Genomic DNA, 11,275 nt, shown 5'->3' with positions numbered 1-11,275 from the left:
TCATCTAGCATCGGCGTCTGATCTCACTAATGCGCCATCTGGAAGAATGGTCAAAAATTCCCATAAACACACTCCTAAACCTTGTGGAAAGCTTTCCCAGAAGAGCTGAAGCTGTTATCACTGCAAAGGGTGGGCAGACACCATATTAAACCCTATGGATTAAGAATGGGATGTCACTCATGTTCATATGCGTGCAAGACAAGCGAATACTTTGGGCAGTACGGTGTAGTTTGTTCTTCCTCAGTTTCCTCAAGAAGTAAAGAAGCAGTTGTGCCTTCTTTACCAGATGAGATGTGCTGTGTGTGCATTGGATGTATGGACAGTGGAGCTGATAAACGACACAAATAGTATATAATCCATGAATTTAATGTTTTTTTGCGAATTTATATTTATATAACAGAGCCTAATGTAGTCCTGGGGTCGGGTTGTGTTCCAAACCACACTCTTAAGAACCCTAAACACGGTCCGCCAGTCCCTGTCCTTCAATTGTGACGTACTCCCTAGTGTAGTGCACTAGAGGTCGGTTTGTCACGCGCCCTCAAAGTGCACTAAAGCGGATCTCAGATCAGTCACAAGGAGAATGGAGGCAGAGGAGGCGGATTGGAGCAGGGGCCACTACGTCATCAATAAACCCAGCTCCTCCGGGTCGCCCTGAGAGCTGCCTGATCCAGATCGCGCTCCCAGTGCCCACTACATTAGCCTCAGCCTGAGCCTACAACGTGCGCACGAGTTAACCTTCTGTCTGAGAAAATGCGGGGAGGACAGGAGCTGATGACATCGGTGGATGCGGCAGTTTGAGGCCGCAGAAAGCGCTCCAGAGCCAGGGACACCCTCTCTGCATGTTCGCGAAAGAACCAAGAGGACACGATCAGAGAGAGCCGCCAAGAGAGGAGAAGCGAGCAGCGGCCACGTGGATTTGGCAAAAGGGAGGGGGAGGAGGGCTCAGACCCTCACTAAGGAGACCATATTTATATGAGACAAATATATACAAAAATAAAGTAATAATTAAACGGTCTTGATTTTCTTTGTTTTTATACATTTCTACATGTATTTATTTCTACATTTGTTTATTTCTGATATATTACATTTCTATTTTTTTTATTTAAAACATGAGCAGGATTTTTTTATTAAAGTGCATGCTTTTATTGGAATTACTAAACTTTTTTTAATGGATTCTACAGATTTATTTAACATTAAAAGTAAAAATACAGTTACTCACTGAATTCCACTTTATTAGTAAAGAACCCTTTCCTAGGTACCTCCCTGTGTCCTGAATGTCTCCCTATTCCCTATAATATTCACTATATAGGGTACTATTATAGGGAACTGAATTCAGGAGGGTAGTGAACTATTTCAGACACTATCTCGTGGAATTTTTACCAAAAAAAAAAAAACCCACAGTGGATTTTCAGTCATCTGCTATCTGCTAGTGTACATGGGTTGTACATTACTTTTTGCAGTGCACTGTTGGATTGTAATTGTCCACTATGTTTTCAGACACTACTACAAAATGGTGGAACCTAGGGTGACCAGATCCAAGAAGGTGAAAAAGAGGACATGTTGGGGAGGGGACTTTGTATGCTGAGCTGAACCTATGTGTGCTTTTAGGTCCTTTACACCTTTATTTGCTACACAAAACATGGCAATTTCTTTTTTAATTCATCCGAGAACTTACTTTTAAGTTTCGAAATAGCTGCTCGAGATGAGGGAAGGTACACGAGCTTTGCCTGACGTAAACAAGGATTACTGGCGTGCAGACTGACCAATTAAATGTTTACAGAGAAGGTTATTGACCAATAACGGTAGCTCTACAGTCAGACCGTCCAATCAGAAGGTTTTAGGCTACTTCACCACGCCTCCTTCTCACTCAAGCGAACCAATCGGAGTAGGGGAGGGCGGGACTAGTTTGTGAACGAAACTTCTCGAAATTCTCTGTAAGCGCTAGAAAAACAACATCCCGGACGTTTGTGAAATTCCGCCCGGATATTTTTTAAGTCTAAAAAAGAGGACATGTCCGGGGAAAAGAGGACGTCTGGTCACCCTAGTGGAACCCCAAAATAGTGAATAAGGCACTGTTTCGGACACAGCACTGATGTGAAATTCTTATTTTGGGGGCAGCTGTGGCTTAAATATTAGAAAAGTGGGATATGGGGACTTTTAGGTCCTGTCTACATATTAATGCCTGGTTTTGTTGCAGGGACATACAGAACATGCTGAGATCCAGTATCTCATTCTGTTTCCATTCCCTTCCCATTACAGGTCAGTGGCAGTGGAGCATCACAATGCTTTTCAAGATGTACTTTAAAATTTAAAAATACCACCTAAAACTCTTTCAAGCCATATTAAAGAAACACTGTGTAATATTTTTACCTTAAAACTACAGCTTCTAATGCATTGTGATTCTCCACCGACCTGTAATAGTGAGAATAGAGCCTCTGTTGTTGCTACTATGGGCTTAGCACTGCAGAAACTGCTCTATGTAGCTTTGGAGGAGGGTAGGAGATCAGCTTCCATCCCTCCCCCTCCCCGTTGATTTCAGTATAGTGCTGTAGAAATTAATTAAACTATGGGGAGTCTCAGGAAAAAAAGTTATACCCAGTGTTGTGTCTTGACTTTAACGCAATGGGTCTTCTCGGCCACCGTAATAAGGAGACCGGAAGTGTAATACTTGTCGCTCCCTCGTCTTGTGGACTTGCGCCCTTCTCTGAGATGGACTTCACTCACGGCGGAGAAAGAACACAACGGCGTAGCGTCGGAGCTGAGAATTAAACAGAGGTTGATGTGCCCGTGTGTTTATGAAGGACTGAGGAGGAGTTGGAGTATGTTTCGACATCCGTGTTTTTTTGTTTATTCTTTCTGCCGTCTTTAGCGTTAGCCAAGACGGCGCTGTTCACCCGGCTCGCCGTAACCTGCTGCTCAAACGCCGGGTATCTCTTTATAAACATTATAACCCTGTCTTTTTCGGCTTGTGAAGGACCCCTTAAAAACAAACCCGTTGCTTTTAAGCCCTGTTTCGTTTTGTTTTTGCGGGTTTGTTGCCGGTTTTCGTTGAGCTCGTTTAAATGTTCTGCTTTGGATCGGTTTCCACTGGAACGTGTAACGTTAGCTGACGCTGCCTGAAATCTGGGGCTGGTGGTTGTATTTATGGGGTCTGATAGCGTTAGCATTAAGCTCAGAGTTCACGACTGGTCTCTGGTTTATAAACCTTTTGGTAAAGTGTGTTTTTGGCGCTGTAATCCGTGAATGACTGGCTGGGGCTGAGAGAGTCTCCCAGCACTGCTGTAGTACTGTAGGGGCCATAGGCTGATCCGTGTGGTTTTGATTGGGATTATAACAGGTAGTGTTAGTGTTATGGAAAAGTTACCTTCCTAATATAAAGACACACAAGCCCCCTTGACCCTTGACTGGATATATCGTAGGACAGCGCTTTGTGTGGTTTTATATCAGCCACACAATCCAGCTGTTGACCTGCTAGATCTTCTATAACTTCACAGTGCTTACTGTGACCCTGAAGAATGTGGGAAGCTAGTTATAATTACTAGCTCAAGACTGTTATTGTCACTGGTTTGGACAGGAACACAGCCTTTATTTCTACCCAGCTTGGTCAAGCCAGTGCCTAGTGTAAGCTATAAATACACAGCTTTGCCCCCCACTCCTCCTCCTCCTCCTCCAAAAAGGGAGAGAGACTCTGTCCTGCCTTCGTCCGGCTCCTGGCATCTAGCCTCAAGGCTAAAGCCGGGACACGTTCAGCTTTGAGACAAACCTCTGGTTCTTTCACTGAAATAAGGCCAGAACCAGTCTGGGGAATACAGAAGCTGTCTGTAAAGTGAAGACCTGGAGTGTAAACAGCAGTATAGATCTGTGAACTGAAGACCTGGTCTGTAAACTACAGAACTGCTCTGTAGAGAGCAGACTCGGTTGGTGAAGAGATCTCTCTCCAGATGCTAACTGCCCTGTCCTTATATTAATGGACAGTCAGCGGCTCTGTTCGGATTCAAGGCTCAAACCCAGTTTTCCGGGCTCGGAAACAGACAGAACCCAAAGTTAGAGTCTGCCCCAGAGCTCGGCCATAATGTCTGAGGACAACAATGCGGACAAGTTCATCAAGGTAAGGACTTGACACAAACATCTGTCTCTGCACTTCACACCGTCTTGGCACCTGCTAGAGATTCAAGAGTGCTATCACTACTCTGTGTTACATCCTACTGATGTAGAGGATTAACAAAACCCAATTTAATAAACACTGCCCCCTGTTTATCTTAAAAAAAAAACCCTATGTAATTTGTTTGTTTTATTTTTGGGCTCCCCCAAGTTGAATAAATTTATACAACACTGTTCTGAAATCAGTGGGGAGGGGGAGGGACCTGGTGGTTTCCTATCGTGCCTCAAAACTTACATAGTGCTGTTTCTGCTGTGCTGAGTCCAGTGTAGCAACAAGAGAGTATCTGTTCTCCCTATCACAGGACAGTTTATTCGGTGCATTCTGCAGACTGGATGAGTACTGATTTGTGTAAGTGCGGAGCTCTTTATACAACTCTACACACACTGCCCCCCTCTGGGACTCCTCCAGTTGTAGTCCAGCACTGCACAGTCATGAGTTTTGGGGGAGTGGCTTTGGAAGGAGTGGTGAATAGGAGGGAATTCCAATTTTTAGTTAGATATTTTTAAGAAACTCATGTACAAAAACATCCACTCCATATTTATTTCCCTTAATTAACATTATTCTGTGAATTCATCCCCCTCATTATTTTGTGATAATACAGAGCCCTGTTAGTGACATTCCTTCATAAGGGAATTAAGGTGTGAAAATTATTTAATAATGCATTGGGACTCCATTAACAGCTTCTCAGCAAAATGACATGGTAACATAGTGCTATAATAGGTTCTACACAAATCTTAGTGCCCAAAATATCATAAAATCACAAGCCAGGCGTCATATTGAACTCTGTGATGTGGTTAAGTTTATCTCAAGTGTGACTCATTTGAAACTAGGACACTGTAGATAATGTGTGGGATGGGCTGGCTCTGACTGGGCCTCACATCAGTCAGCATTGTTGGCCAACTTTAGTACAGTTCTGGAAAAAGAAAAAAAGTTCTTGGGCACTTACATTTTCAGAAAATATGTAAGGTTAAGTTACATTCTTGTCACTAAAGGTACAACAGTGGTGTTAAAGTCCAGTTGTGTTCCTTAAAGGTACATTAAAATTTCTTCTCCAGGAGGTGAAGGTGGATAATTGTAATTTTTCATTAAATTCATTCATTGTCTGTAAGCGCTTATCCAAGTCACGGTGGGTCCAGAGCCTACCCGGAATCATTGGGCGCAAGGCGGGAACACACCCTGGAGGAGGCACCAGTCCTTCACAGGGCGACACAAACTCACACATTCACTCACACATTCACACCTATGGACACTTTTGAGTCTCCAATCCACCTACCAACGTGTGTTTTTGGAGTGTGGGAGGAAACCGGAGCACCCGGAGGAAACCCACACAGACACAGAGAGAACACACCACACTCCTCACAGACAGTCACCCGGAGGAAACCCACACAGACACAGAGAGAACACACCACACTCCTCACAGACAGTCACCCGGAGGAAACCCACACATTCAGAAGAACAGAAAATTTATTTAATTGATTTTATTGATTTAATTGATACAGGCAATGTTACATTGACGTTCTGCATGTTGATTTTTTTAGTTCATTTTCGATTAATGGCCCAGCCCTGAATGTATAGAGGCTTCACCTCTCAACTTTCAAGGGTCTGTAGCTAACATCTTAGTGCCAGGGACCACAGGACACTTTTGGAGATCATCTGGAGCCCATGCCTGGGTGGGTCAGAACTATTTCGGTGGCTCAAGAGTCCACGAGTTTATTTCTGAGAAAAATATATTAATGTTACTATATCCCTAGTCACTGGCAAGGATCAGTGTGGGGTCAGAAAGTCCCGGATAAGCTGGTGTTTATTAAGCAGCAGTTAGATATCAATCAGATAACCTGTGCATACCACAACAGCTCAGTCTCAGAGCTGTAGGAGTTAAGAGCAAGTTTACACCACAAGTTAAAGCAGATTACTCGCGTGGACTGACCTCTGTGTGGCACCTTGTGAGTGAACTGTATGATGTACTCGGTGTTACAGCGTTCACAGTGTGACGTTTACACCCCAAACCCAGGCTTCTGTAAAGTGGCCTTGGGATTAAATGTGAACGAGTGATTTCAGCAGCACAATAGCATGCCTTTGCATGTGACAGCCCCAGCGTGTAGTAGCAGTAATGATCTAATTTCACAGAGGTGTGGACATAGTTCACATTAACACAGACCAGTAGGGACTTTCCTGCAAACACTCTCTGACCAAAAGCTTGTGGTCAGCTGCTCATCCAGCAGTTCTTCTGAAATCAATGGAACTAATCAGGAGTCTATCCCCCGTTTGCTGCTGTAAGAGCTTCTGCTCTTTTGGGAAGGCTTTTACACTAAATGTTGGAACATTGCGTCAAGATTTTGATTGCATTTGATCACGAGTCATAGTGAGGCCAAAATATAACAGCTATGTGGCTCTCAAAGCTCCTCCAACTCACGTCCCTGATTTTATATTAGTAGCTAGATCAGAAGTTTTAAAGACAACATAAAATGGATAAAGGTGTGTATAAATATCTTTTTAAAGGAACACTACATAAAATTCTTATCTTAAAATTACAGCTTTAAAACCATTGTGATGCTCCACTGAGCTGTAATAGGGATAATAATGCCTTTGTCATTGCTACTCTGGGCTCTGCACTGCAGATACTGCACTACACAACAAAAAGGAGGATAGGACATTAACATTTATAGCTTTCTGCTTATAAGAGGGTAGTTTAGGCCTATGTTTTGCTACTTGTCTGCAGTCCAGATGAGGCCTTAGCTGTGGAGTGCCGTATCTGCCAGTAACAGAGCGAAACCCGTTTTGTGCTCAATGAGCTTCTTGAATCAGTCCAGCTTTTAATGTTTCACACATAAACGTCTGTTGTGCGGTATCCCACCCTCTTCAGAGTGTATGAAATGATCCTCCAGGCTCATAGCTGTGGTTACTGCTAGTAAATGACTGAAGACAAATTTCCTGCTTATATTTGTGGCCTTGTGGCGAGGAGTCAGATCATTCACTGTGCTGATCTTGTGCTGGTTCACTGTTTTCACTTATTGGTTGGTGTGGAGCTTGGGGTGGGACCATATAGTGTGACATTACAGTTTAAAGCAACCCTGGGTGGTGGTGGTGGTGGTGTTATTTTTTTTTTACCTTAAAATTAGAGCTTCAAAATCATTGTGATGCTCCACTGAGCTGCAATAGGGAAAATAGAGTCTCTGTCGTTGTCACTTCAGGTTCAGCACTGCAGAAACTGCACTATGTATCATTTGGAGGTAGGTAGGAATCCATCCCACTCTCTTTCCCCTACCAGTCCCCTCCTTTGATTTGAGCACAGTGCAATGAAAGTGAATTACACTGTGTAACTTTAGGGAAACGCCAAGTCTTACCTACCTAGAACTCTGAATACTTCAAGAACATTTCGCATGATTAAAGGGTTCTATGCATCATGAAGGGTTTCTTCAGATTTATGGAAAATGTGCTAAAACGGTTCTTTATAACACCTTTATTTCAGTTCCTTTATTGTAACAAACCTGACATCGTAAAAAATAGGAACCCTTTTCTAAATAAAGCCTTTTCTAAAGAACCATCTATAGCACATTCTACATCAATTTGAAGAACCCCTTCATGGTGCAAAGAACACTTTAATCATGCAAAATGTTCTAGAACCAGTTTCTTCACCAAAGAAACCTTATAAAACCATCATTTTTAAGTGTGTAGTGTTGCTTTAATCCTACCAATGTTCTTGTACATCATTGTGTTAGAGGGCATTTCACAGTAAGTGAAACTCACTCCGGTCTGAGTACAGATGGTAAAGAGGCCGTTTTTATTTATTTGTTATTAATTTAACGTTACACGTGTATAGCACCTTTCTAGAAACCCAAGGACGCTTTACAAACAACACAACATTCAATCCACACACACACACTGCCAAGAAGCAGCAGCCAAACGCGCACATCGTGCTCTCAACAAGGAACAACTGTCCTGGAGGACTTCACCGGGCACTAGGGTTTCACAAATTCACTCACACACACACACATACAGACACTCATTCACTCGCATACCATTTATTTTAAATGATGTGACACACAGAATTGTATTAATATGAACTAGGACACTAAATGATATGATAAATAAGCTCCACTTCTCTTTCAGCTTGACTTTACTGTAATAAATCAATAAGAAGCCTAGAGAGGAAAGAGCTTGAGAGTGTTTTTTTATTTATTTGTCTTTGTTTAACACTTACCATTGTGAAACCTTTCGAGACATGTTCATATCAGTATTTTGTCCCACAGGAAAGTTCCATCTTGGAAGAGTACAATATCAATTGGACGCAGAAGCTAGGTGCTGGAATCAGTGGACCTGTACGGTAAGTTTATAACAATTACTTTAGTCCCACTTTACCACAAGCTTGGGCAAGATCAGTGACTCTCCCTGCCCTAAGATCAAGTGTCTGACATGTCTCCTGTGCTCCTAACATCCACCAGCACCCCCCTGACCAGCAGCTCGTTGGAAATCCCAGTGGAACATTGCATTCCCAATGTATTTATAGGTATTTAGAAGTGTAATCAACCACTTTAGTGCAGACTCGCTTCCTTTGCTTCATTCCTACATCTGCTGTGTTTTATGACTTATTGGATGGCCGAACTCTTTGGTTACTTAAACCTTCTTGCCACTCTCCAGGGCCCTTGGAGGCATGTACTTGGTACGCTATGCTGTTTGAAGCCAAGGGAAAGAGGCCAGGAGAGGTTAGGTTCACACTAATTCACTGACCTTTTGCAGGGTATATTTCTCCTCTGTCTTAGGTTATGGATCAGGGCCTTAATCAGGTTCCAACTGGAGCTTAGAATCAATTCTGTCTTGGCTTGAGTCTCTCTGAAAGGTTGTAAAATCCAAAACAAACCCCAGACCTCATAGTAAAGACTCCCTAAATGAACAAAAGGTTATCATATTTAATTAAACACAGACTGCAGTTCTGCTCGTACTGAACTGAAATGCCTGGCCAAACTTCAGAAAATCGGAAAAAAGAAGACAGTCTGTGATTGGACATGGATTGGCCTAGATCCCAGCTGTCTTTTTGCACACAGGAAGACACTTTGTGTGTGACGGAGTCTCCCTCTTGTCGTCCTTACGTACCTCTCTGTCCTTTGAAAGGAAGTGGCACTTATAGGTTCTGAACTTGGGATCTGTCCTATGGTTCTGTTTCTGATGACAGTGTTAGAGAAGAAAACGTTTGCTTGTCTGAAAAAAATTAACACTTTGACATAAAATACAAAAATACAAAAAATATATATATACAAAAAAATGTAACAGACTGGTTTTATTATGGTTGCTTTTGATGTTTTGATGTCAGCTATTTTTGTGGCAGACCTCTCAGACTTTGTCCTTAGTTTGACAAGATGTTTTACACCTACATCCTTTGCCAAAGTCTGCACAAGAGATTTGGGTTCTGTGACACTTTTATTTGTTCTTTTGTCATATGTTTTTCTTCTTGCTTTTCTGTAGTTTGCTGTTTGCAAACTACAACGCATAAAATGTACTTCATTTCGTAACTGGGTTTATGGTTTTTGGTCAAAGGTTTACTTAAGGATCTGGAGCCTGTAGTGTAGTAAGGTACACCACAAATACATATACATATAATTTTTATAATTGTTTTATAGCCTTGACCTTATTCAAACTCCTCCAACCTCTGATATTTGACTGAGTGAAATTAATTAAGCTTTATAATTGGCTTAAGCAATTAAAACATTAATAATTAGTTTGAGAATGAATAATAATCATGCTAAAATGAGTCCGTCAGGATTTTCAGGAGAATAACGAACAAACTGCAAACACTGTGATTTCAAATAATGAGAGTTTTATTAACAAAGAGAAAGATATTTAATTAACATAGCACAACCCTGTAATCTCACGGTGTCCGGTAAGGGGAACTGATTCGAGCTTAAAGGTGAGCTAGGCGCTTCTGGCTTGTGACTAAAGTTGCTAACTAAGGTTTAATTAATACAAAGTTTATCAAGAGACTTAATTCGGTTCTCAGCTCTGGAAATGCATAAGTTTAGCTTACTTTTCGTCGATTCTCACCACTCGTTGCGTACAAAGGCTCTCTGAGGTCCTGGGAGTTATGGCGTCTTGCTTGATTTCGCGGTCTCCGAAGTTTCCAGGCTGAGTCCGCATGGAGGCTTTTCTTCGTCGGTTGAGTCGCCTTGGCGTACTCGGAGCGTGATGACGCCGGCGGCAGAATCCTCTGGCTCAGTGTCGTGAGTGGGAGCGTCCAACTATATGGACGTTTGGACGAAAGTTCCGCTGGTTGCTGCAGTTCCAGAACTGAAACCGCTTCAATAAACTCACTTATTCTAAGACTTTATGGTGTCTCGGCAGTGTTTCCTTACTCTGGCCACGAATAAGTTCACCTGCTTCGATCAGTCGTGAGATTAAACTTAATCGTGTTTATGTCTTATAACCCAATCTAAGAGAAAAGAAAGATATTCAAATTACTTGACGTATTAGTAAAACTTCATACTCTTAGCTAATTTCGAGACGTCTCTCGTAAGCTTTAAATGAAGTCTCTGAGTTTTTCCTTTGTTTCGTCGTCGTCGTGGAGAAGAGAGTGTTTGTTGTTCAAAGTTTCTCGTCGGCGTCCTCTCTTTCCAGCTTTCTTTCGTGGTCCGTTACTTCTGTAGAGTCCTCGCAACTCTTCAGAACTTCGAACTGAATGTGAGCAGTCGAGCTGCTGTTTTTCAAAGTCAGCGCGGTCACGCCCTAATGGAAGGCGTCCTCTTTTTGATTGGACGCGAGTTCAGGCTCACGTGACTGACTCCATGAGACAGAAAAGTGGGAAGGCTGGATCAAAGATCTTTTAAACAATAAGTAATAAGATAGACATTTCCCGTATCGAAATTTCCTATTCGTATTAGTAACATACAATAATGAGTATACTGGGTTATTAATATCAAACAGTTACATAAGGTTTCATCTTTATGTCCCATTCATGACGATACGCTGGAAAAGTATATTAGTTCGTTTAATCCTATTCAGAGGTAGGATTTCTCTTCATGATAGAAACAGTCCACAATATACACATTTCATTAGGAGGTAGGCATTTATCTGAGGGTACAGAAAGTGACATCAATACATTTGTTTAATACACAAATAATTCAG

The 11,275-nt window shown here is 42.1% G+C and overlaps 1 protein-coding gene across 1 annotated transcript in view; it reads left to right on the top strand.

Moving 5' to 3' along the window:
- The first annotated feature begins 2,716 nt into the window (after nucleotides 1-2,716).
- Nucleotides 2,717-11,275, top strand: part of LOC136677171 (MAP kinase-activated protein kinase 5) — a 27,936-nt gene continuing 19,377 nt past the window's right edge. The window contains exons 1-2 of the mRNA XM_066654610.1: nucleotides 2,717-4,108; nucleotides 8,413-8,486. Coding sequence (XP_066510707.1) covers nucleotides 4,073-4,108; nucleotides 8,413-8,486 — 110 coding nt within the window. The 5' untranslated portion in view covers nucleotides 2,717-4,072. The remainder of the gene's footprint in view (nucleotides 4,109-8,412; nucleotides 8,487-11,275) is intronic.

The sequence above is a fragment of the Hoplias malabaricus genome, chromosome X2 (genome assembly GCF_029633855.1).
Source record: "Hoplias malabaricus isolate fHopMal1 chromosome X2, fHopMal1.hap1, whole genome shotgun sequence".
NCBI classification, from domain to species: Eukaryota; Metazoa; Chordata; class Actinopteri; order Characiformes; family Erythrinidae; genus Hoplias; species Hoplias malabaricus.
The sequence above is the reverse complement of the archived record's forward strand: the minus strand, read 5'-3'. Positions and strand labels throughout refer to the sequence as shown.